Source organism: Branchiostoma floridae, chromosome 14, assembly GCF_000003815.2.
Source record: "Branchiostoma floridae strain S238N-H82 chromosome 14, Bfl_VNyyK, whole genome shotgun sequence".
NCBI classification, from domain to species: Eukaryota; Metazoa; Chordata; class Leptocardii; order Amphioxiformes; family Branchiostomatidae; genus Branchiostoma; species Branchiostoma floridae.
In genome coordinates this window covers 15,709,247-15,737,192 of record NC_049992.1, presented here as the reverse complement: position 1 = coordinate 15,737,192, position 27,946 = coordinate 15,709,247, and the positions used below count along the sequence as shown (strand labels likewise).

General features: G+C 39.9%; 1 protein-coding gene and 1 long non-coding RNA gene across 3 annotated transcripts; one reads left to right on the top strand and one right to left on the bottom strand.

The window, feature by feature from the left end:
- The first annotated feature begins 179 nt into the window (after positions 1–179).
- LOC118430594 lies at positions 180–9,352 on the top strand. Its single transcript, XR_004832875.1, has 3 exons — positions 180–935; positions 8,290–8,400; positions 9,144–9,352. It is a non-coding gene; the product is annotated as an uncharacterized LOC118430594 (long non-coding RNA).
- LOC118430593 (general transcription factor IIH subunit 2-like) lies at positions 4,923–27,830 on the bottom strand. Of its 2 annotated transcripts, XM_035841561.1 has the most exons (17): positions 27,713–27,830; positions 26,771–26,848; positions 26,314–26,350; positions 26,062–26,148; positions 25,757–25,807; positions 25,088–25,248; positions 23,604–23,694; positions 22,854–22,941; positions 22,593–22,669; positions 22,273–22,303; positions 21,963–22,023; positions 21,667–21,721; positions 21,301–21,346; positions 20,917–21,025; positions 20,727–20,766; positions 20,236–20,355; positions 4,923–5,371 (listed from the first exon to the last, which is right to left on the bottom strand). In XM_035841561.1, exons 1-16 carry the CDS (start codon positions 27,769–27,771, stop codon positions 20,236–20,238), a joined length of 1,191 nt encoding a protein of 396 aa, XP_035697454.1. In that variant the 5' UTR covers positions 27,772–27,830; the 3' UTR covers positions 4,923–5,371. The 2 variants fall into 2 exon arrangements, with proteins under 2 accessions (XP_035697454.1, XP_035697455.1); XM_035841562.1 differs by lacking the exon at positions 4,923–5,371 and having other exon boundaries at positions 19,389–20,355.
- Positions 27,831–27,946: the final 116 nt, after the last annotated feature.

Here is a 27,946-nt window from a genome sequence, read left to right as displayed (position 1 = left end):
ATAATGAACAAATTTCCACAGTGAAGCAAATGACAAAATCACAGGAAAGATAAACGACTCAAAATCGTACATTGTATTTGTTTAGAATTCGTATCCATTTGACGGTGTGCCCCTTTACGAAGATGCCAACCGTATGAAGTAGTGTACACATGTATCTCCCACAGCAATTATGATCGGAGTCCGGTGGACTTACAGCTGCACAGGCGACGTCTTGTAAGGGAGTTTTCGATCCCATGGACCATGCCCCAAATCTCGTTGGTGCTGACACATAAGCTATTAGGACCGTGCTACCTGTCCGTAATTAGAGGAGCACTGCAAGAGGCCTGTTCTTGGTCTGAGCACTTGGCCGCTTCGTCGATGTGCGATAGTGACTGACGGAGAGGGTATCAAGACAACCATTGGACAAAGATGCCACCACCAGTAGTACACACACGCAACACGGCAGTGATGTCCGCTCCACTGGTCCTGCTCTCGGTGCTGTTGAAGTACTTGGCGGGTCAGAAACAAGCGATGACTTCAACAGATCCGCTGCACCCTCCCCGACCTCTTCCAGACTAGCTCCTCTGGACCTCTCCAGACAAGTGTTTGCAAGCAACATGTCAGCATCACCAGGACCTCCTGCTCAGCTGACGAAAGACATGGGAGAATCTTTGCGGCACAATCTCAAGTAGCACCTCGTCAGATAACAGGAAGCCCTGCTCTCATTTTGACCTCTTCTGACGAGAATCAAGGGAACACAGCAAGATGTGCGGTGAAGGATGTTTGGAACGAAGATGTGTCGACACTCATCAAGGATGAAGACTATGTAATCCCGTTATTTCTTCTGTAAGTGATAACAGGACCATGGCAGAGGATAAGGATGACGACTGCAGAATTGTGCGAGGAGAGCAAAATTCAGTGTCAAGATCTATAAACGGAGCACGCATCGTCACCAGGTAAGGGCCATGGCCAAACGACTGCTTTTCAGGCTATTATTTCGTTGCACCTCCTAGCACTTTCCCTACGTTATGATCCGTAATCACTCGATGTTTGTGTGGTTTGTAGGAACACGAAGCTCAACCACTGTGGCAAAAACTATGACAAATTGTCTAGGAATTTCTCCAGTGAACACAAGGTCTGCCGCAACACCCATTTCGATATCCCCATGATACTTCAGTTTACCTACGGGGTCAAGAGGGTTAGGAACGGGCTCCGCGAGAACTCCAATAGAAATACCAACAAAAGTCCATTTGTTTGCCATGGTCGTTCCATCAAAGTGGGGTCAAAGAAGTACAAAGATGCATTCATCTTCGTTATAGGCGGCTGTAGCAGGTACCGCCATTGGGTGGTCCATACCGGAAGACGTTGACTTTGGACAAGATTAGCCGAAGTATCGCATTCTACTCAGTGCAGATACGGTCTTTACGTGTGTTGGCGAAGACTTTTATCAACACTTAACTGCGTTCAAGTATGATACAAAACACAGCGTTCAGTCACGGATACTTGTAACAGGATGTGAAGTGTCTCCTCCTGTGAGGGAGTGGGATGCTGGCGGCTCCTCGGCTGGTGATGACCACGGGGTAGTGATCTCTTCGCTCTTCGCACCATCCTCCGTAGATTGCCACTGGCGCATTTTTTTTATCCACGGATTAGGCCGCACTGACTTGATATCAAGAAAGAAGTCAAACCCTGTAATAGTTACGTAGACTTAGTACCCCATTATGTATCGTATGTATATTCATCCACTTAATATTTGTATGTTAGAATTTAGTTTATCTACATGTATTCAGACCACATTTATTCATCTCATGTAATTAGTCTTTTGATTAATTCTTTTCTTGTAATTAATTCTTTTCTTGCAATTAGCCCAATGGGCATGAATTTGCAATAAACTTTATTATTATTATTATTATTATGGATGACATCCGGGTGCATTGATTTTCGCCCCCCAAAAAACTATGGCCACATGTAACCTACTAGCATCCTGGTCAATCAGAATTTTATGCTTGCCAAAGGATCTGCTCTCCAGGATAAGGAGGCACATGGCCAGGGTATGGGGCCACAGCGCCCTTGTCCTCCTCTTTATACAAGAAAGGCATTAAAAACATTATTGGGATGGCAACGGTGGTCTCTTACACTAGTTACAGTCTTACTGGAGGTAAGGGCATAGGGCAAACCAAGTCTGGGAAAGAAATGACTGGATGTTTCATCCCTAACGCATTAGTTTTTGGGTCTTAAAAGGATGTCATCCGTATTAAAAATCAAGCCCGTGTGATACAGCGATAAACTACCACACAGGCCAATTCACACTCTCATTATGCATTGACCATGACGATAGAATGCTCTTGACACTCCTTGAGTTTATCATATTCATAGTGGTTCAACATTGGTTGTTCAGTCTAGCTTGACATGACATGTCGACAGTAAAGTTGCGAGTTTCAAAACATTTCTCTCAAAAGGTGGAGATGATGCGTTCTTGGATCGAAGACATTTATCTGATAAAATAATCATGTAGCAGTCAAACCGAAAGAAGTTGCGGTAGATCTAATGTCCTCGATAAGACTTATGTCCGTCCGTCCACCCTGTTTCAATAGAAGAACCCCATTAAGCCTCACACCACATGATTGGCATGGCTATGTTAGATACAGAAATAACAGAGCAGTGTTTCTGTAGATCCTACAGGCTAATAGCTTAGGCTGATGAATAGTCTCAAAACAGAGTGTAGGCCTGGCTTATATCTTTTGCATCAAGTGTCCAGTGTTGCCATCCAAGTGGTCACCCCAGTAGGTGCTCTTAACACACGCCCAGACTCTGCAACACTCTCACGGACTGTGAGATAAACTGTCTGCACCGCCCAAAGTTGTTGCCCAGAATCAAACACTGGCCAGAGAAAATTGATCCAAAGCTCAGTCCACAGAAAGGGTCACCAATAAAGAACTTCCAGACGTCATGCTGTGAAACTTAGTAGATGTAATAAGCTGCCCATCGTTGTTTATTGCAATGGTTTAGCTTTAGGATGATAACAGCCATGACAGCACAAGTTCTGTTATCTCCCAGTCAGCGCACACCTACTGTTTTGTCTGACACTCCACAGGTACAAATGTCTACCAGACTACGGTAGGTTGGCAGAAAATAGTCGAAATTGGCCAGAGGAGTTGGCCGGCCAGAGTTACCATTTGTAACCAATAGCGGACAAATTTATACTTCAATGACCACCAAGCCATGTGATAGAAGTTGACCACTTTGGCCAATTTCTACTACTGTACATGCATTTAAGTTCACAGGGATTTAATTCTGCAGTAATGGGGAAAAGGACTGTTTGTGGTAGCACCATGCACTGTAGGCTCTTACTGCCATGGAAGAGTGTTCGCGGCAGTTTTAAGTTCACTGTGAATTGGCAGTGTGAAAACCGCGAAACATAAAACCACCATGAAAATTTCTGCATGTACAGTATTTCTGGTAGAGACTACTTTTCAGCTGCACACAGGAAAATTTGACATGTCACCAGACACATTTGTATCGACCTGTCCTTCCTCATCCCATCCTCAAGAAATTTCTACCCTAAACAGGAAATCTTTGTTTGTGGCTGTTTTATGCAGTCTTATCTGTAGTTTGTCTTGAAAATAAACAAAGAAAGGTTTTGCTGATTTTTCATTGAATTTTGGTGAAGAAAGTGCTGACAAGTATTCACTACTGGCAATCAGGGCACAGTCTGGCTCTAAATTCTTCATCTGGGCAACCTTTTCATATTCAAAATAGAAATGTTTCCACACACAAGTTCATAAAAAGTGCATGTTTTGACCTGCAACATTTCTCCTTCTATTAGAACATGAATGTAAGCAGCTGTGGCAACAAACATGCAGCCGACTGTAAGAGGAGAGCTTGAAGGTAATGAGTACAAGGATTTTCCCTGACTTACCACGTTGACCTTGTGACTGTTTTCTCTTCCGAAAATCAAGTCGCTCTCCTTCATATCCAGGGGAGAGGCAATATTACCTTAAGACTTGTGTAAGACTCAGCATCTTGTCTTCTTTAATCTGTCCTGACATCTTCATAACTGACTGCAGGCCTGGCAGGAGGGAGTGGGGCAAGGTGCTTCTTTGATAGGCAAGTTAGCAGAGAGGGACTTGTGTATGTCTTAGTGATGTTACTTCAGATATCCACCTCTTATTTGTTAGATTAGTCCCAATGCTGGGTATGTGAACTTGGTAAAAGGACTGACCTTTCAAATACCTAAAGGAGTAAACAATTTCTTCTTTGAATTGAATCCGCCCAATGTCATATATATTTTGTCCTAAGAATTTTGAACCCAGACATACTTCTTTTTGGCTAACTCAATCCTTACAGTGCACAAGGAATCTGTACCAACTATCTTCTAAAGAATTGTCTTACACCTGGTAACAGATTAACACCTGATTCAGACTCAGAGATCTCCTTTAGTCTTTGTTAAAGTTTCTAATCCAAACTGACCTTGGCTTTAACAGGCCTCTACCTGCAGGGGACAGCCAAAGATCCCCTTCAAGTTCAGGAACTACTGTACTTCCTCCGACCTTGACAGAAACCTTCTGCCTCCCCTCTAGGCTAACACTGACAAGTTCATGCTGTGAATTATAACAAAGGACACAGTTCATTAGGCTATGGGTTTATCCAGGTCATTGCCTGATTTAATGATGCCCATTTTTCATACCAAAGAAATTCCTAAACATGACCTTTTGTCTGCTAAATTTGATAACTGGTCCTTTAAATGAAAATGGATCAGCAGGAGGGTCAAGTTATTAATTCTGATACAGAAGGGGCACCACACTGGACATAAACAATACCAGTAGGCACAACGCCACAAGTAATATGTATGTGTGCCACTGTCAATTTCAAATAATGCACTAACTGGGTATTATTGCAGAGAAAAACATAACGTACACACAAAATGATAGGAGATTGTTATGTTACATAAAACATACATAAATCTCACTTCAAATGAAGATTCTACTTGGTTTATGAGCTAATTCAAAAGATACAACATAGGTATCAAACTGATGCTAACCTGTATATATGTGGCCCTAAGGAATACAATATCAACATGTTTAAAGGTGTACTTTGCCTGCATCACTTCTTTAGGGGAAGGTTTTAATGATAAATGGTTTTTAGTTACTAAAAAAAACCCAAATGGTTAGCTTCAGTACTAATGTGACAGGGCAGGAGTGACTAACATGAGACATGTCTCGGACATAACAAGGGACCTCCTCAGACAGAAGTCCAGGGTCCCTGCAGGAAGCCAGATTTGGTCTGCTGACTGGATGGACACCATGCTGCTCTTCTCCTCCCTGCTTCTCTTGACCAGGTCATCCACAGTTCACAGGATGTCTCTCCTCTAGAGTGTGCCGCTTCAAGTAGTCTGTGTTGTACAGAAAATAAGGAATTGTTGTGGAATCTCAAAATTGAAAGCTTACCGTAACTCGATTTTTGCCGGTGCTTGAGACGGGAGAAGCGGTTGCATGGATGCATGGATGGATGGATGGATCGGTCACTTTAAGCAAATAGCCCTTCTATACGTGCTATTGCGTAATCGAGCCAGCGTGGCCGAGCGGTCTACAGCACGGTACCTATCTTCCGTAGATCGTAGGTTCGAACCCCACTTGCTAAATTTTTTTTTCTTTGTTAGACAAATCTCATATAGTGTTTTTTTAAAAGAAGAAAGACCAATTCAGTAATTCGATGTTTAAAAACTCTTTTTTTCATGTGATTTTGTTTAACATCCAGGCTTTTTCCAAAATACGCACCGGCCAGCTTTTTTCAGAAGCTTTCTTGTTTTAAGTACAGGAATGTTTGTTTTAAAACACTGATCAGTCAGATGCTCTGTTTGGGCAAACACTCGAATCATCTGACCTATACCCTGGAAACCAGACTTTCAGCCAGGCCCAGCAGAGAATCTGTTCGGCAATGAAGGCAGGTCTTCCCGGGGACCTAGATAAGCACTCTGAGGATTTGTCAGGCTGGGGAAGTTTGCCACCTAGCTTGAAGCGAGATTGAAATTCACATACCAGGAATCCCAAGGACAGACAGAGATCCCTTGAACAGTATAAGTATCAGAATAACCTCTTTGACATTTACGAACAATGAAAGCATTCGTTATTTATGAGCTTACATGTAACCGCATTTGGACTTGTTGGTCAGTCACCCAAAACTGGCAACATGAAAGCACAATTCATCTTCTGTACTCCCCTACATAGAAAAGAAAAGAAACAGCAGAAGTCCACTCTATCACCGAAATACCACTGTTTATCTTCAAAAAGTCTTCAAAGGCTGGCCAAAGCTGACCATAGTTTAGACTTCCAGCAGCCATGAAGGCCTTTGAAACTGATAAGCCTTTAACTGGCTTATCTGCCCTTTACCCTGACTACACCTTACACCAAAATAACAGACGCAGGAAAACACAAGCTGGAGAAAAGTGATTTCCTTTTTGAAAGGCTAATCAAGACAAGTGATTTCAATCTTGGACAAAAGACAGGAATGCAAACATGTACACGGCACTTTTGGTATGCTACCAAGGAGGTTAAAAAGACCTCCTTGATGCTACCTATGACTTCTTTCAGTTCTGCACATTCAGCCTAGCCTGGGTACCATCTGATTTCTACTGGCCCATCTCCTTGCACTGGCATGCCCTAAGTGCAATGAGCCCCAGTAGAAATCCCAGGCTACATTCAGCCCAAAGCTGTAAAAAACACAGTTTGAACAAAAAATCTTATGATTTAGATATATGTTATGGCTTGAAGTGAATTGCTGGATACTGACTACAGACCCTCTTTATATTTGGTTGATCAAATTCAAAATTATGTATGTTTTTTTTTTTTTACCATCACGTTAGCAGGGTCTTGGAAACCTGCACTATATAGTAACGTTAGTTCACCATTATTCGCGGGGTAACCTATATCCGTTGTATTACTAAACAGGGTATCTAGGAATATCAGGTCGATGGACTGTAGTTTCAAATTGTACTATGTTCAAAATATTGCAGTTTGAAACCATCATCTGTCGACCTGATTTCACTAAATACATTGTTTTTAAAAAGAACGGATAAAGGTTACCCTACGGATAAAGGTGAACTATTGTTATATATATCAGGAGCATAAAGACCTTTTTCCTATTTGACAAAAGCTTGCCCATACCTATCTAGTAAGTAGTTAATGGTGTCTTGATTTGTAAACCCCACCTGTAAAAACTTGACTGACTGATCCTACAGTAGTAACATAAGGAAAACTTCCAAATTCAACACCACAGTATCAAAGTTTACTTGGTCTTGGACTGTTGAAAGGCTATTAGATTAACACACCTGTCTTAAATTGCCATTTTCTTGTCGTCTCGTAGAGAAGGATATCTTAGATTGGTATGAAACTTAATAACTATAGCTCCAACAAGCTTCAGATGGAAGACAAATTATTCTTGATAAAGACAGCAATAAAATGCACAGTTGCTAATTACGACTGATCGTAAGATGTGGACTGATATGGGGTGACCAGTTGAAAGTGGGTTAAGTAACCACCATTTACAAGACCAAACAGTGTTAGGATGTGGATTACTTTACTCTTGTTTGATGTCGTCAATTCAAGGGCTATCAGTGGTTTGTATTACAGCACTTAGAATTCAAGTGGTGGGGTATACATATCATACAACCATTATATGCCTGGTTGAACATGTTGAAACATAAAACAGGTGGACTGAACATGCAAGAACTTAAAAGCATTTTTTATGGTGTTTTAAGTCTAGCATTAAAAACACTTGTACTCATTATTAGTATAATTAGAATAGATGGCTTCTTACAACTAAGAGCATAGCAAACAGCTGAGCACATTAAAGTGATGCAAACACAGCTATGAGGTAGCTTTACATTTGCGTTCGTTTGTTCAGACAATTGTAGATACATAGTGGCGTGTACATGCGCGCGCACACACACACACACACATACACACACACACACACATACACATAGGTTTTCTTGTTGTTTCAGTTTCAGAGTATATCTTTACTCACAGCACCTTTTTGAATACAGAAAACCAATTTCACATCCCTTCGGAAATATGGGTACAACCAAAACTGAGATGCTAGTTGGAACCAGCTCAACTGTATCAGGCTGCTACCAGTTGAGCTACAGGGACATCCCAGCTAGCTTTACAACTTAAACATATCTAACATCAATACCATGTGCTACAGACATCCTCACCACCCCCCTCCTATGGAAGTACACTGATAGATGCATGTATCTTTTTCCAAACCTTGATCTTTTCTGATTGTCACAAAACGTGCGTCTCTCTACAGATTTCTGCTGATCGGACCTTCTGGTATCCAGCTGTTATCACCTATTCCATCTTCCTGGCGACACGGACGACCATCAGCAAACAGCAGGTGTTTTCTCCGACAACAGCTCAGGTAATTTGCACCTGCTTGTGTCTACACAGGTAGGAGTGTCATTCACCTGCTCAGGTGAACCTTTCTTTACCTTGCAGAGACTTGGGAATAGGAATCTGCAGGAGATACGATTACCTGGTTTAGCTCTTGGAAGTAGTGGCTTGTTGACTTTTCAAAGTGCTGATATTTGAACAGTGCACAATGGCTTTTATAAACAGTATCTGATGTAGATTAAACTGCTTTCGAATCACTTTTTAGGTTGTATCTTTGTTGTAATGCTAAACTGGGTTACTGTTAAAACAACAGGTCCATTTATAAGTTCTACACTTCAAAGAGAGACGTTGGTGACGAGTAACATTTCTCTAGTTTCCAACTTTTCTTTCTTCCTGTATCCAATGTGAGAGTTCTTGGTCTATCAAGCCCCAGCCAATGGCTTTCCTCACAGCCAAAGCTGCCAGCTGTGTTAGAACAAAATTTAAGATTACCACCAGTCTGCAACATTTTCACATGTACATCACTACCAAGAAGCAAGGACATTTTTCAACAGTCTATCAAGCAGGTGCCTGGCACTTTATGCCAATAGAAGAGCATGCATACTGGTTCTGAATGTTTTGTACAGCTGTTCTATGCTCTTGTTTCATTTTCTTTGTGTCGTGTAGAGGCAGCCTTTGTGTAACACCATCTGCAACATTTCAACACAGATGTTTTATTACCTGACAGTTGTTCTAGCTAATGTGTCACACTACTGGCATTTCTGTTCACAGGTAAAACTAAACCCAGTTCCCTGCTATTCCTGCTCATGCATTCCTACAACCCAGGGTGTGGGAGCAGCCAGAAGGCTTCACATGGGGGCAAGAGGTGCTGACAGAGCCTCAACATGTGCTACACCTACTGTGTGGGCTGCTTGTCCTTGCAGTTTTTGTTTGGTACTCTAAGACATTCCTCATTTGCAAAAATAAAGTATAAAAATGTACTACTGGTTTAAGCGTTTCTTTTCATAATTTTTGTGAAGTAGAGTACAGTAGACTGGTTACAGCCAGGTAGGAGTTTTTTTTTTTACTCCAGTAAATGACGCAGACCTGAATTGGTCCTACATGTGCGTTTTCATTTGATTTGTGACTTTTTTCACATCATTCAACATAGGAAAAGATGAAAATGGTAATCATGTACATGTAGCATTTGAAGACTAGTACTAGTAGACCAGTTAAGATTCAATCTATTTTCCAGAAGTAGAACTGGGAGTGATCTTAACCTTGGTGTACTTCCATGTAATGTCCCACAGTGCTGGTAAACGTGTTAAGGATGATTCCACAGTGGTCCATACTTGGTTGACTTATGTTGAACATTGAACTTTTGAGTCACAGTTGGCCAGCAACACAACGCAATGTGCTTTTATAGTCGGTGGAGCCAGGCTGCCTTGTACATGCAAAATACACTAGGGGTCCAGCAAAAGTCTTGTTTTGTCTGACTTTTCACTGAGAGGTGTTTCAAACCAATGTAGAAATTTCAAAGCAGTAGTTGTTTAGCTATCATCATTGTCGAATTTCAAGAAAAGTTGGTATAATCAAATTGGAATAAAGTAATCTCGATTTTTCTTTTGCATTTGGGCGAATTATACTATTAAGTCAACAACATCTGCTTATTGAGTGCAAAGTCTGAACATTTCTACCACCTCAGGTTTGATTAGGGAACCATCTGTTCACAGATAAATAGTGTGCCCTTGAGGTGCCCTTGCTCACACCTGGCCTTGTGAATCACACATCTCCTGACACCTGGCAGACACCCACCCACCCCTGCAGCTCAGGAATGTCCGCCACACCAAGAGTCATTGCATCAGCAGGCTCAAGGGCCATAAGAATGATGAGTGATTCTCCGAAGAGTTTTAAAAGTTCTAAAATAAAGAAAGAAAATGACTGGTAGTAGGAAACCTTGTGCATCATTGTGTTGAATTTGTTTAACAATGTAGAAAGATTGGACTATTTTCTGCCTTTAAACTTTAAACGTACAGTCAAAAAGTCAGCACCTTAAATATGACTGATGTGAATGGCTGTGGTCTTTTGACCAAAGATATGGGTCAGTTGCCAATCAAATGTCCATAGGTGGCCATATTGAGTTTCTGTTTAGTAATAACTCCCCCTATACACAAATTATCATCAAGGCATACCAGGTCAAACACTTTCGCTTTAAAACGGAAATAATAATTTCTTAAGGTAGGGTTCCAAACCGGGACCGGCTGGACTAAAGTAGAATCTGTGCTGACAAGGGCTGGGTATCGGTACAGTGTACTGGTACAAAACCGGTTTTTCTTATTGGACCAGTCCAGAAAAAACGGACCGGAAAAAATTAGGTGGACAGGATGTTGGACCGATTAGAAAATTAACAGATTATTTTATCAGGCATTCACACGTTTTAGTGCTTGCAGGTGGAAGAAAATAACAAGGGTGAAGTAGAGTAGAGTTTATAGTAATTTGTAGCAAGTTTTACAGCCAATCGTACATGTGCAGTTAGCGTTGTAGGATTTTAAAACGCCAGTGTAAGTCTAATACTCAACCAAACAGATTTCTTTGTAGTGAAATGTACCATTGGTATGAGTCATACTGACCTGATGCTTTGTACCTGAACCGGACCTGGACCTGAATTTTCTGTACCGGTACCCAGCCCTTATACTGCTGACTGCTGTGTGTTGCCAAGACTGGAATTTTAATCACATGGGACGGTTTTACTTCACATTCCATCAGTACCAGACTACTGTTTTCCTTCCCACTCCTACCTTTCTGTCACCTTGCATCAGATGAAACTTTCTTCCTTTATTCTCCAGGCTATGTGGGGGCTTTAGAATGTCAGAACATGCCATATGGGACTTTGGAGCACCCACTCTTTTGTACAGTTTCAAGTCTGAACTAATAAATATCAAACTTTTTGAAAAGCAAACTGAAGTTGTGATGGCTGTACAATGAAGGACATCATGAGCAGGTACAAATTAAAATGGGAGAACACAGTATATAAATCTTGCACTGATAGGAAGAGAAACAATCTGTGCTCTAGCCAGCACAAATTCATTTTTAAAATCTAAAATACTAAACCCATTGGTTTTTTTCCATCAAGGTTGATGGAACGGTCTAAAATTTTCAGTATTAATGTTACATACTGTTAAAATTCTGTCAAATGATGAGATAATAGAGTGACAAGAAGCTGTCTAGTTGATACCCTTTAATATGTTTAATGGTTTGTCCCTAAGTAGAGTTCAAGTCTGACTGCAGCTGACCTTGACACTATCTATCAGCTGGATTCATCCCTCTCCATCATTCATTCATCTACTACAGAGTTCCCACACAGATAAGGCACGCTTCCTGAGATAACCACTTGCCTTGATGTGGGTGTGATGTGAACCACAAGTGCAGAGCTCTATGAGATCATTACGGGGGTCTGCACGCTCTTTTCTGTAAGGCGTAAGCAGCTATTTTCGTAGGGAAAACCATCTTAACTACGTAATTTGTAGTGAGGCGCCCAAATTTAGCGTAATTGCCTTCCTTGATTTAGCGTAATACATAGGGGGTTCTTCTGAATTCAGCGTAAATCGTTGTCAGGACCCCCCATGTAGACCCTCCAGTACGATCTGGCCACTTTACCAACTGGCACAGTCAACTCAGTCCAACAACCTTTCCTAGCCTAGTCAACTCAGCCAGGGTTGAGGTTAGGTAGTCTGTGTGACACAAACTCTGCTGTCCGGGGCTGTAACTGGTCCCTTCTAGGATCGAAGGTGGGTTGAATGCCGGGCAGCTGCTATTAGTGAGGGTTTAATCAGGCTAGAGGTTAGAGGTCTGCTTATAAGGCTAATGCTATTTCCAAACTGAGGCCCCGCCGGACTGTTTGTGGAAATGAAAAATAGAAATGTATACGTAACAATATACCCAAATAATGCCCATCACTATTCTCTTAACGTCTTGTGCAGTTTGGCGTCTTTTATGTCATACTTTTCATTCCCGAAAGCTGCCTGGCCAGACCCCAGGTTGGAAATGTGACATGGGCCTAACCAGGGGCTCAGTTGCTAAAGGACCAAAGTGTCAACATCCCTCATTCCCTGATGTTGGACAGGATTGAAGATGTCTCCTTTAACACTAACCCTGGTAGAGGGGAACAGGTTGGCAAAACCCTGCTGAAAAGGGACAGGAAACTTTGACATGGATATGGAGATTGTGTTAAATTCACAATATCCATGCCCAACTCAAATGTACAGATCAGATACTACATCATTTCAAGGACATTTCTTGGTTAATATGATGTCCTAGATTGCTTTTTACAGCATATCAGCCCTCCAGCTAGGCTCTACACGCCAGATCCCCCTCCAGTCAACCTATAAACCAATCCTGCAGTGTTTCCCAGGGCCTTTAATTCTGATGTATGGATGTACAGTTTCAGACAAATGTTTCTACACACAATGGGAGGTATCCCTGATAACACAAGGTCATCTCTTAACAGAACTACAAGCCACAATCCTGGGAAACAAAGCCCTATCAGGCTGGCTGGCACTGACTGATAGCAGCTGGGGGACAATACAGACATGGGGTGAGCCAAGGGTCGGATCTACATGGGGCTTGACAAGTATGTCTGTATGGCGGGAAGCCAGAACGGACACCTGTTTGACTGCAGAGTTGTTCTATATCAGTCCAAGGATGTTGTATTTAAGTAGAATGTCCTTGATCAGTCAGAATAGACAATATCCATCTGTCTGACTGTGTATTTATAACTGGTAATATGTGCCAGTGTAACAATTTCTAACCAAAAGAAACATTCATTCATGCAGTACTGAAAAAAAGTTCTTCTAACATGAAAAAAACAACATGTATCAAAGATAGGTATGCTGTTCTTCAACTAAATTTGGAGTAGATTCTGTACAATCCAGATAAACTGCAAACTGACTATATAGCCATGTGAGGGAAGGTACGTGGCATCATCATATACGCAATCGTTGTGTAGTTACCCGTACGAATTAGGACAATAAGAGACAAGGTAATCGAATGGTTAATACAAATACATGTAGATTCCTTTTCATTTATCACTATAACTCTCACAGTACTAATTATATGAATATGAATGAAGATCTTTATTGCACATTTTTGCCACACCTGGCTAAGTATACAGGTCACAACAAGACATGATAAAAAGATACAGTTCACAGATACAAAATAAGACTATTGCTGGATAAATTCAACTTCTCCTCGCTTTCTGTTAAAGTGGAGATAAAAGAGCAGATATGCTTTATGATCGATGGTTTGTCTAGTTGCATGATAAGACTTTGTTAGGTACAAAACCCAGGTACAACGTGGCCACTAAGTGTGCTTAAGCATCTTAATTGAACTGCAATTCAAACGTTATCTCCTGCAGCCAAGATAAATTGTTAGAGAACACCAGGAATGTGCTAACAAAATTTCTGGGTCGTCCTAAAGTCCAAACTCCACATGTTTGACATGCCTGAGTCTCTATAAACCGAGCCACCATAGTCACACAAGGTTTGTGGATGTCTGAATTCTCACCAGCATTCCATCATTTGACAGAACTTACAGTGCATACAAAAAATTTTAAGACCATTCTGTCAAACTCGATGGGCAAAAATCAGTGGGTAAATATATAAAGAAACCCATGAATAAATCATGGCCAACCAATGGGTTGGACATCGAACAATTTTGGAAACGTGTACATGATGAAAAAGTTAAGAATTTTCAGACCTTTTCCGTCAACAGGAATCGGAATATCAAATGGAAAAAAATCAAAGCTGGTTAGAGCCCAGCTTACTCCTCACCACCAGTCTACAGCTACAGGAGGAATGTTTTCACCTGTTGGTCTATAATCCCTTGGGTAAAGGATGGACCTGGAGAGATTCACAGAATAGTGATGATAGGTTAAGTTGAACCAGCAAAGCTGGAGGAAAAGGAAAACATAAACAAGTCAATCATAAGGTAGTGAAAACAAGATGGGAGGGGATACACTTTCTGATCAAGGAAATCCTGCAGAATATCCAGACAAATCCTGACTATCTAATAGATGAAACTGAACACATATCAATGCCTTTCTTCAGGAGGTTATAGCAAGGCATAATTATAGCTACCGACATCATGTCTGTCAGCGCCAAGCTACCTGTACTACTAGTATTCTCTATCATATCTATACCTACTGGCCTCTGTGGGTTGAAAAATAGTAAAAATGTATTCGACAAAATAGGGGGATATTGTGACAGACAAGTCGGCTTTCCAAGTGAGTGCTCATGAATCTGTGGCAAGCTAACTTTTAAAACCATAAGTTCAATTTCTACTAGTCTTTCAATACACAAGAGTATGAAAGTATGATTCTTGAACTAAGACAAGAGTTGTATGATGTGAAAATTATGTAAGACCAGAACAATTTTTAGTTTGTTCTTTATGTTTGAAATTTGTTGAGTGACTTGTCAAATCTCAAAGCCTCTAGTGCAAAGGGGGTGAAAGGGAATGCGGACATCAACATGGCTGGCATCTAGACTATGTCAGAGCATCCTTTGTTTGTAACCTGAACACCCTCAGGAAGCCCACAGCATCCTCAGATTAAACTTCCAATACTCTTTACAGAGATAAAGCCATTCCATAGGCAACTGTGGGACCTCTAGGATGTATGGATGCAAGCTTATTCTGTAGGTCTTATCATGGCAGAATTTCCTTTGATTGAGATGCCTTCAAAGCATTTTTTGCAATTATTTACTCCTTTGAGATCAAGATATAACTTTGATCGGAGATTTAATTCTAGTATGTTGTAAGAGGAGCACTGTGAGATTAGCAATCAACAACAGTACTGCTGAAATTCCAAGATAAAATCTTTAATCCAGTGTGTCTGGCCTCAAGCTGCATGATTTAAGCTTTAAAGACGCGATCAACAGGGACAGGGTAAATTATGGAATTTGGGTGGGAGAAGGGCCAAGTTTGATGTGCACTTGAATTTAAATCAATGAGGCACTAAAAAGGAATCTCTATTGCAGAGCTACATAGGTACTAGTGGAATGACAAGTATGAATCCAAAGAAGAAAATACTTTTCTCAAAGCAGAGGTTTAGTCAGGGGGGCTGGTAGCGGCCACGATTTCCTTGTCTGCCTACGTGTCTGTCTGCCTCCCTCGAAAAAAAAACAAAAATTGACTACTATACTAGCCCTCTGACTGTAATCTCTGTGGGCAGAATGAGAAGGGGGGGGGGGGTGACGCAGACCTTTCAAAATGTCCATCATGCTTGATGCTGTCAGTGCTTTGACTTGGTATTTTATTGTGCAGATATTTTTCTCCATCTGAACTTTGTGTTTCCCTAATATGTGTTAGTGAGAACATGTCAGGTCCATGTCAAGCTTTGTTGATTTCTTGTTAAAGTTTGTCTTTTACTTCAAGGATGCTACAACCTGTATGTTTATCAATCTCCAAACAGATACTACAGTATCATATATGTATACTGGACAAAGAGTGTAGCCGGCCAAGGAGTGTCCATTAGCCCCGGCGGTACACTCCTCAGCTAGTTTATGATACTATCTTATGTCACCGTAGGATCTGCTTGGAGATTAAAAATCTATGGCACTAAGTGTGTGTGTGTGTGTGTGTGTGTGTGTGTGTAAATATAAAATCAGCACTGCTGTATGGGTTGTCCATTGTTTTGGTGCAGTTGAATAGAAATAAAATAGAATGCTGTTGAGTACATGTAGTTGTTTTCTGTTAAGTTGTTGTTGTTTTTTGGTTGAGAATGTTGAGACGTTCACAAAGTTCAGAACCACCTGTGAAGTACTGAGTACACAGAAAACAGGCCTGCCAGCTAAGATGAGGTAAGAGGAACAAGATGTCAAAGATACGGCCCATTCGGGACTAGCCTTATACATCTTACACCAGTACTGACACACAAACCCACTTGACATTTAGCCCCAGTAAAACAGAGGAATGCCAGATATGTGTGTTTATGAAGTTTCTCCTTGTGAAAGAGCCTAGACACCAGATAGCCTTTCTGCCCTTTGGCTTTACCATTTTTTCCCAAGGTTATGAGCCCAGGAGTGATGATCACTGCACTGCATCTGCTGTGGATGGACAAAGCTGACCCATGGTTTTCACCATTACATTGTAGAAATGTTAATACTGGTGCCTTTGCAAACTGGGGACACTGACTTAAAAACCATGTGCCCAGGCAGCCCAGCTTTATTGGAATTGTACACATGTACACAGTACCTTTATTAAATGAAAAAAGACGGTATTGTTCTGGATATGTCTATTTGTGTGTGTATTTGAGTTAATCTCCAGGCAGATCTACCAGTGGCACAAGGAGTTTAGCCCTGGTGGCTCAGAACACTCCTTGGCCAGCTAAACTCCTTATGCCACTAGTAGATCTGCCTGGAGATTGTACGTGTGTCTGTGTTTCTAGATATTTGTGGTCAGCATACTATCAATAGTATGGATGGATTGTGATGTTTGGTATGTGGGCAGATCTTGTTAAGACAATGTCAATGTTTGATTTGATTTGTATACTGGTCTCCTGGTGGCTGAGCATGGTACTGCAGCAGAATTTCCATTGTCCTTGAGTTTTTTTGTGCTGGACATGATAGTTTTAGAGTATTTACTGACAGTTTTCTGCTACAGACATATCATACTCAGAAAGATCAAATGCCTTCCATCCCATCCACCCATAGTCCCTGATGTTGACCATCCCTATACTGTACTATTCGTTATAATACTACTGTATTAGTCTATGTTGGCAGACTCTGTATGGCCACATTTCCCTTACAAAGAGTGATATAAACAGGGGTCGTCCTGTCAACACATGTGCACTTATTGGAACCCATTCACCAACTGATCCCATTACCTGCTTTATTGATACCATAATTCTGGGCAGTCATGCAAAAAATTGGGAAAATCACTCTAACTCCACCTCTTGACCCTTGACCTTCTGTCTTGAGGAAGTGACCCCAAAAATGCTGTTTGTGGCTAAGACATAACAATGGAGACAGCTGGGATTCCTGGAATAGTCGGGTGGGCTGAAAACACCCTGGAGAAAAAACAAGCCCTGCCTAGACATCCAAGTTTGGACCTACCAAACCTACAAAATTTACATGAACAGGCATTGATCTGTATTCTCCTAGAAGAGGTTAGGCTCGTTAGGCTTGTCTTTGACATTTTTTTCAGCATTTTTGTTCCGCTTTTAATCTGGTCAGGTTTTCTTTACGTCCAGTTTTGACAGACAAAATCGAACAAAATAGAAATCCTGCCAAAAACGATGTCCAAAACAACCTCAGATTGGAGAGCAATTAATCTGAATTCCTATCAAATTAATTCATACCTACATTGTTTGTATTATAGGTGATGCGTCTCTTTGTCCTATCAAGCAAGAGTGAGGGAGGGAGAGAGGGAGAGAGAGAGAGAGAGAGGGAAAGAGAAAGAAGGAGAGGCTTAAAAGCTATAATTGGTTTGGCCTGAACTGGCTGGGAGGCTCTCTGGTCTTCTTTGGTACAGAGGCAAACTAAGGAAATGGCACTTCTAGTCACCATCAACATGGTAATACAAGATGCCTTATACTTCATGGTAAATCAAAGGAAGAAAGATTTTTGAAAGCACTGAGCATATGAAATTCGATATACCTGGAGTCAAGTGTCCTAGGGGTTGTGCTTTATCAGTATCCCATCTAAACTATCTGTGTAAAATTCCCAGGTTTCTTTGAACATTTGGGATCACTTTCAACCCTTAATTCTTTTCTCCATCAACATGAAACTGGACCTAGCTGGGTCAATGACATCCCTGACCTTACTGGCCTACAGAGATGACCTCTGAAGTAGAAATTTGTAGGCTCAATCTAAATGGAGGATTACACAAGTATTTGGGAGTTGCTGGACCAGACAGAATGGTTTAGGACCCTCTGCAATGAAGGCTATCTCCGACTAATGACAAATAACTGGCAATAAATCATGGAAATTACGACAGACCAGTTATAGTAATCCATGCTTGTATTAATAAAATGTAGATTTCAGACTTTTTTCCCAGGAAATATTATAGAAAGTTCCATTGATGAAGCAAGTTCACCAGTAAGTTGTTAAACTGTTGAACTGTTGCTGTAGATCACCCTTGAATCCTGAAGTTAAGCCAAAAGAGACATCTATGGGGTGGAGAAGTTTGAGTTTGTATTCTAATATTCAGTGAACCATACACAATGAAGTTTCCAATAAAAAAAAAGGAAAGTCCTATTAAGATGTACACCTGATGTTGGTCAACTCTTTCTAAATGGGACACAGTTATATTTATCCTTTAAATTCTCCCTCCCCATGTTTCAACTCATGCTGCAGATACTGCTGGAACCTCTTGACCCAGGCCCAGTCAAGGTCAGGAGAGTGGAACTGCTATTACAGCCTGGTCCTGAACATGTTATTCTTCATGTCTACTGGCCATGGGATGTGTTCACATGGTTAACCAGCCCTAACAACACAAACACACTCAAAAGCATCACTGCAATTTCAGTCTAGAAACTCCACTAAATGAGATTTTTAGCATGTGCAATTTCTCATTAATGTGTTTTGATATTTCAGAACACAGTTGTCTGGTTAGGAGCAAGGTGGGTTTCACATCATGGGAGCTCGGGTATCAGAGGATTTACCTCCCGCAAGGTGAAGAGGGGCAGGGGAGTTATCCATCCAGCCATCCAGTCACAAATACATCCAACACGTGTGGGTACAGTTCAACACTGACGCAGATATAGGAAACTGTTAGTGCAGTTTATTGATATGAAAGTTTTGTAGCTGAAATTCAAGCTCCTGTACATACAAACCGAATCTCAGAAAATCTGCAGAGAAGTGGACAATAAATGAACAGGAAGAATGTAGTTTTGAATTTGATAACATGGCAACTATACAGCTGCACAACAAAATCCAACTTTGATTAGTTTGATGTCTTCGTAGGTAGAAATCATATAGCTTGTAGACAGATGTATGTATGCCTGAATTGTATCACAAGCCTTGTATTTTCTGGGTAAAACAGTAACGATCTTGGTCTGTTTGGAAAATGAGTATACTACACATGTTTATCTCATATTGCAGGAGTGAAAAGTAGTTATGGCAGTTTTTATGAGTACATGTATATACATGTAACACATGTAAATGAAATACCATAAGTCAGCGTCTGAAATGTTTACCAGATCAGTACTAACAAAATAGGCGTGCAGTATGATGATATACAGAAAGGGTGGTCATAACATCTTTTAAAGTCTATTTGACATTTTGGACACTTCAGTTTTCCGGAGAATTTCAGATCTTTTTTTGCATCAATTCGCTGACCCTACAGAGCTAATACTTTAGCTGAGACATCTAGCATGTTGAAGCAGTACTGCAGAGTTGCATTCTACTCCATAGACAATACTTTACTAGTGAGCTCTTTACAGTAAGTAATCGTAAGAGATCTAAATGTATGATAATCGTCCTTGAGGCTTAGTTCCCTGCTAGAAAATGATATTTTGATATTGTAACATGACCCGAATACATTGCATGAATTCTCATCAAATACCCGGTACTATACCAGACTAGTCTGAGGGGTTGCACCATATTTGTGCTAAACTTGTTGCAGTTGTGGTAGAGTAATCAACATGTATGACCCCTACTCTCTGCTGAATATGTTACACATACATGTATCACATTACAACTTTTGTCAAGTCTGGCACTATTCATGGCTAAATAGAGTACAGTTCGGGAGTATGAACCAATGTAGAGACTGCGTTCTCATCTGTACTAAATACATACATGTATGTCCCATGTAGTATGTCCTAGCATATGACTAACGTTACTTGGGCATTGTTTTTTTGACAAATAGATCACAGTAAGAACATACAAACCTATGATGAGTTGGGCCCTATCCTCTTGTTGATACAGCCAGGACAGGAGTGGAGAGTTTCGTGGATGAAGAGGTCACAGTCGATACAGAAGGGTCGTGAGCACCTGGTACAACAGTACACCTGGACACACACATATAACATCATAAATTTGAATAAATGTTGACGAAGACTTAGACATACATACATACATGCATACATACACACACATAGATACACATGTACATAGAAGAAAACACACATACACAGAGAGAGGGGGGGGGGTGAGAGAGAGAGAGAGAGGGAGAGAGAGATACACAGGGCTCAAAATACTGGGTACATGTGAACCCAAAATTGAAGATGTGCACCCAACTTTTTTTCTGTGGGTGCAACAGTGCACTCAAATATTTTCATAGGTTTACGTACAAAATGTATGTAAAGATATCAAACTACTGTATAGAAGTATACACCATTTTCTAGACATTAATTCTTTTTGGAAATATGGCAAAACTTACCACAGGTCCATTCAGCTGTACCTGGCACCCTGTACAAAATCTGGTAAAAGAGAAATGTTACGAATATCATTATCATCATAAACATTACAGACTCAAGAAGTGCATATAAAAAATGCAAATAAAGTAGATGTTAAACTTGGAGCACTTTGAAGAGTGACAAAACTGGACAGAGAGTAAATTGTAAAAATACCTGGAAAGTTCTGCATCAAGTTCTTCTAGAGGGATTTCTCGGAAGTTTTCCAGTGGGAAGAAGTGATGATAGGAGCGTGCAAGGTGCGGCGCCGATACTAGTGTCAACCCTGGAGGAAACATGACTGTGATCAATGAGAGACTTACATGTACATGTTGTTTTATTTGTTCTGTGGTTTTGATCAATAAAATCTGGTCTGTGCTTAATGGTTAATGGGAAAAATATCTATGGGACAAGAAAGTGGTCACATTGGCCATGTGGGTCTTAATATATGTACACTTAAGGTTTGATTGTATTCTATATTGACAGTTGTTCCTTTAGAATGAAAAGATAAAGGTTGTGGAAGTAGAAAGTAATATCATGTACCAGTATTTGAATACTCACCACAAATTTTACATTCCACAGGTAGCTCACAATACTTTGCATGGCACTGCAAAAAATATCATAATTCAACAATTCATTATCATTGAAGAAGAAAATGACACCACTTTTTATTTGATTGCTGATAGAATCACTGATTTTTTAACATATTGCTGACTGAAAACCAAACCATGGGATACATGAGTGTGGCCTGTGTCCAAATGTTACCAAACTGAAGCTGCATGACCAAAAAGCCCCAAACTGGTTGCAGTATTGCCACAAGAAGGTATGATAAAGACTCACCATCCTGAACGAACTACAATATCAAGTGTCATATACGGCCATAGAGGAGTTGCTTCAGATGAGGCTAATAATGATTTGTTCTTTTACCTGTGGACAGAAATATCCTGATGGAGTGAAGGACTGGGCCTCTGTATCTTGGTGGCTGCAGGGCAGAGAAAAACAGAAAGGAGGCACTGTTACAGCTGTGGATGCTCATGTAGTTCATGGTAGTTCAAGAATCTATATCAAGGTTTTATCAGGGAAGACAATTCAAGGAAACATTCATCAAACATTCATAGAAATATAGTAAATTGCATTGCTATTTCTTGACAACCATTCTCCAAATAAGACAAGTTGTATTATTGAAAATAAAGAGATAAAAAGAACAATTCATATATACTCACCACATACACATGGAAGGTTTGACACTATCATGGTCTTGACTTATAGTATGCTGAGGGAAACCTGGAGAATGCAAATTCATAAACATTTTTGCATACTTAAATGATTACTCCATCAACTCAAATTTATTTTCATACACTTCAAGTGATTTCACAACTGTTTATATAAAATGTAGATAAGCAGGAGTATCTTCAACATGCATGAACTTACAAAATGACCATTGAGTCAAAAACATTTCACTTAGATCTTGTGATATCTTTGTCAGCCAAAACATTAGCAATGTAAGTAGTTACAGGGAAAAATGTCACTTACCCATTTTTATCAGAGAAGAATCAGTGTTTACCTAACAAGGACAAAAACAACAATACTGTGAAACATAGATCTATACAAGAAAATAATTATTTTCAAATCAAATCAAATCAAACATTCTATCTACAGTAAATGGAATTATATGATATGATGATGGCTAAAATAAACAATGCAATAACAGATGATATTATATAGTTAATCACCTTTTTTTTTAGCTTGCAGCAAGAAATAATGATGTTATATGCAAATTACTTTGTTAGTATATTTATCATAAAAGTGCTAATATGTCATAACAAGTCAGAAAGAACACAGATAACACTTACAGTAGCAGGGGGAGGGGTGCAGTGTTCCAACAACAAGTCTTTAAAGTGTGTATCTTCTAAAATAATGCCATAGGTTCCTGGAAATGAAAGTAAATATCATTTTGTAAGAAATACGACAAGATCAGTGTAAGACTTTTCTGTAAGACTGAATATTGAAAGCTTCAGTGAAAAATAGTCAAGTAATACATGTATACTGAAGTGATGATTATTACAATATCAACTATTTTTAGCGTATGTCTAACAAAATGAGCAGCATCTTACCATTTGTCATATTGCACAGTTTCTTGCACACTTGAACCTCAGCTGCCAGGCCAATCACTGAACACCTGATGTTCAAGTCTTTTACCATCTATAAGGCATGGAGGAAGAAGCAGGACATCAACAACCAGTACTGTCTCAGACAGTGAAGTCTTACATCTTTATTGGCTGACCTTGCATTCAGTGCTGATTCTAACCAGTTTAGTTGTGACACCAATGACACCAAAAGAAAACATTTCCTGATTACAATTAACCATAACGGTATTATTCAATAGACATAGAAAATTATACACCTCTGATGTTATTGAACATTAAACAACTAAAACATCTTACTTCCAGCTTTTCATTCCTGCCACCTGGTAAACAAATTAAAGTTCTGAACCTGGCACTGCAGCTTGCTAGCAATGAGAATAAACAAAGCAGATATTGTAATGTATCTTGTAACTGTATTCTATCTTGATGATTAGGCATTTTTTATCTTCATGATTTTTCCCTCTCAAATACAATTTTTTGCAAGCTGCATTTTTTTGCAGTGACATCATTGCAAGAATAACCAATACCTGCATAAAATCAAAAGCTGGGAGTAATAAATTTTTATGGTTTGAAGTTCAAATGGGGTTTTAAACGTTTTTTTATTTCTTTATTTGAATTTCAGTTGAAGAATAGCATTACCTTTGGAGATTATAAGGTAATGTTTTGTCTTAATAACTGTAAGATAAAGATTTGGATAAAGTGTTTCTTAAGAAAACTGACCTTCATGGTGATGTTGATGTCCCCAGGATCACATGTGGTGAGACTTCCCATGATGATCAGTACTTCTCTACTGGTGTGGGTCGGCATGTGTCTGGGGGAACAGAACAGAACAGAGGACCACAAAATTCATAGATGTGTCATTGAGGGGGCAGTAAAATGGTCAGACACTGTACCTAAACTGAAGAACTGACAGGGGTCGAAATATTTTTTTTTGCTACATGCAAAATTGCAAGTTGGCAAAAATTTAACATGCAATTTGAAAAATTTACATGCAAAATCAGGGCTCGAAATACTTTCTTTGCATACAGGCACTGGTGCAGGTAACATTATAAATTACATGCACCTGACAAATTTCACCTGCACCACTATAAATTTGGATCATATAAAAATTGTTCAGAAACCATTGCTATTTTTTTTTAATACTTTATACATGTAGGTGGTAACATTCAATGCAGATAATAACCATCCATATGCACCTACATCATAGGACATTTATGTATAAAACCCAGTATATGGACCAGTGCAGGTTAGGTGCAGGTAGACATCACAAATACCTGCACAGATCCAATTTTACCTGCACTAACATACATATGCAGGTGGTATTTCGAGCCCTGAAAATACAACTAGTCTATACTGCAATGTTCTAGCCAGCATCCATCGGTGGAATTTTGGTGGAATTTTGCTGCTCAGGACGGATAAGAATTTTGCTCATTCTGTCACTTTTGACGGACAGAAATCGGCGCATGAAAATATAGACAGAACTTCAAATTTTGGAAAGATATCCACATAATCAGCATGTAAGTTTGCAGCAAAGCCAAATTTAATTATTTATAACACCTACTGACGACCGGTGACAATCCCCGTTAGTCAAACAAAGGCACCGTGGCTTCAGTATGTTTACTATAGGCCAGGTATTTTCAACATGCAAGATTGCAAGTTCAGAATATTTTTACGTGCAAATCTCAAAAATTACGTGCAAATTGCAAGTTAAGTATGTGTATTTCGAGCCCTGACTGATGATGCTCATATGTCTAGCAACTGGGGTACCAGAACTACTTGGGGTACTGACACTTTTGGGGGTACGGACACAACTGGGGTACAGACACTACTGGGGGTATGGACAATACTGGGGGTACGGACACTACTGGGGGTACGGACACTACTGGGGGTACGGACACTACTGGGGGTACGGACACTTCTGGGGCTACGGACACTAGTGGGGGTACTGACACTTCTAGAGGTACGGACACTACTGGGGGTACGGACACTTCTGGGGCTACGGACACTACTGGGGGTATGGCACTTCTAGATCTGGAGGTACGGACACTAGTGGGCATACTGACACTTCTGGGGATCACTTTGGGGGGTACGGACACTAGTGGGGGACACTTCTGACACTATGTTCAGATTTTACTCTATTAAAATACTTGTTGAAAAGTAAGGCTCTACTGAGGTGGCTATACTATAGTTGGAAAATGACATACTTGAGTGTCTGTGCTGCAAGGTCCAGTGAGTTCATGATGGAGGGTTCCCCGACACAAGAAGCACTGCTTAGAGTCCTCAGCTGGGTGACGTGTCGTTTGGGGTTACCTCCCAGCTCCGTCAGCTTCTCTGCCCTCTTGTTCTTAGTTGTGATGACACCAAGCTGAGGAAACAGTGTAACAGTCTTCTTTGTCACACAACCTTCTTTGATTCTTCAGTTAATGTTTCAACAACCATCTGTTACCTTCATCAGTACAAAATGAAAAATGCTATCAGTGCAATCTAAACTTAACCTATTGTATTGTGATGTCATTACTTGACATTGGAATGTTTTAGAACATGATTTACATCACATAACTGATGAAGGCCACAGATGGAAAGAATCAAAGAAGGTTGTGTACGGAAGAATAGAACTTTGTTTAATTGATCCACAAAACTATTCATAGAAAAAACCTTATCATTGGAAACTTGGCACAAGAGTGTGAGATAACTATCCTGAAGCAAATGTGGTAAAAACTTTGTAATAAAATGAGAAGGATTACTTTGAATAAGAAAGCTATCAAGAGTTCAACTCTTCCATGTCTTTCTAGGCTAGGACTCTCTCAATGCGACATACTACTGATGTATTTGAAGCAAATGAAATTACGTAAAAAGAGAAATGAGAGTCTTACCTGGCTAATTGGATTCTGATCAAAATATTCTTCTATGAAATTCTCCAGTAACTGAAAAGAATGGAAGGCATGTAAATCAACTACTTTTGTCTCACATCATATACAATATTAATCCTAGAAGAAATGCAACTAAGAAGAAGAAAAATAAACTTTAACTAATTGAAAATAAGTGTATTACAGGCAGAGACCAGACTTTTAAGTAAATTTATTTAATAAAATTAGTTTTTAAACTAATGAGTATTTCTGCCTCTGGGTATGTTTCCTGTAAAACTAAAGATGGAAACTTTACACAAGATGAGCCTTACCTTGAGGGTAACCAGGATTCTTGTTGGTTTGAGGTCTTGGTCTTCCATAGACTGTGACATGTCTACTACTACAAACAGGTGTCGCATCTGGGAAGGTAGAAAAACATTGGTAAAACCAATGTACCTTAAAATTTTGTACCTTGTTTCAAAATGATTTATATCAAATTGTTGACTGTCCAATAACGTAGTACTACAGCCATGTATTCATTGCACAACGTTACAAAAAGATGGTACAGAGAATTCATAACTCACCATCCCCAGTCGAACATTGACTTGTCTATCCTGTAATCTGAAGAAAGAAAGAACAGTATAAAAGCATACCATGTGATATATCATATACAGATGTATTTCATTTCTACTACCAGAATGGCAAGAATTCTAACACATTTGTATATCAATTTGCATAGTATATACGAAGGAAAAAAGTGACTAGTAAACTGTGGTAGAAGTAGAAAGAAAGCTGTCTACTCATATTTCCTATTTTAAGTACATGTAGTTACGTGCTGTAACTTAGACACCATATGACTATGACTGACTAACTGAATCACCAGTTGGATTTGGATAACCGTCTTTACAACTCAAAAGTGCCCCCATCACAACTCAGACAAAGGAAGGTCTGATGTTTAACTAATGTAGTCATGAATCATTTGTGTACAATGAGAGGAAACAACTTGATGATGAAAGTCTATTGAAAGGTCGTTGACCTCACCTCCTCCTCTTGGCCCTATGGATGATGTCATCCACACTGGCCTGGAGCGAGCCTGCTGCATCCTCCTGCAGTACCTCCCTTCACAGACAGGGGACAACATTAACAACTTTATTCATTGGAAGGAACTTTTCAATACTGTAAGAAGTGTTAAAAGCAAGCATCTGATAAAACTTACCTGTATTTCATATACAGTAGAAGCCAGTTAATTGCACTACGGATTGACGCACACTTTTGTTAACTGCACGGAATCCCGAAATCCCAAATCAGTGTGGTCCATCTAGATAACTTCGCATTATTGCACCAGCCGGATGATTGCACAAAATTCACTGGTTAATAGGCCGTGCAATTAAGCGGCTTCTAATTGTATTCATATCTTGCCGGGAAGTATATTGTATTTTTCGGTGTATATTGTAGAAACTCTATCATAATTTGCTTGCATCTATGATGTGAAGATTTATGGATCTTTCTTTCGGTCTCTCTTCTCTTCTCTACATCCTGCTCTTTCTTTAGTAGCAACATTTTAATGCAGTCACTCTCAGTGCTTTACCCTCATTATAAAGTGACACAATACACAGTGCACTATATTGCAAGTTGCTTTGTAAATACAAAACAGTGCACTGCTGAAACGAATACAGACTGCACAAAGATGCCATCTCACTCGTGTTTTAGAGACAGTTCTTGTTTAATCTGACTAACAATCTCTCATCGTGCAGTGGTACTTGTTCAAATCTGCAGAAGTTTGATCTGACGTCCAACTGTCAACAACAGCAAGCTGCCATGTGCCGTCGGTCTAAAACCGCCCCCCTCCCCCAACTCACATTCATAACGAAGTCTGACAGCTCACGTTTGCATCACATAACCACTCGTGGATATCAAATGCACGTTTATACGTTGCTTATAACTTCCAATCATACTTCTGTGGTAAATGTTGATCATACTTACCAAGTTTTCTCATAATCTCCTTCCCACCGGTACGTTTTCTCGACATCTTCGTCCGCCATCTTTGTTTATGATCCCGCATGTAGTGGACTATTTGGGCAAAGATTCACATAATAGGAAGAAGTACAGATTTATGTAAATGTTTTAGCAGATAAACATACAGGTCCTTATTTTCTTTTATGCGTACTTATTTCCTTAATTTCTGTTCAGTATTCTGTGTTTATTCGTAGAAATATC

Coding starts and splice junctions, on each gene's coding strand:
- LOC118430593 (XM_035841561.1), bottom strand. CDS start 27,771: ATGGCGGACGAAGATGTCGAGAAAACGTACCGGTGGGAAGGAGATTAT. Junction 26,149..26,313: donor TCAATGTTCGACTGGGGATG/GTGAGTTATGAA, acceptor CTACCTTCCCAG/ATGCGACACCTGTTTGTAGT. Junction 25,808..26,061: donor GAATCCTGGTTACCCTCAAG/GTAAGGCTCATC, acceptor CATTCTTTTCAG/TTACTGGAGAATTTCATAGA.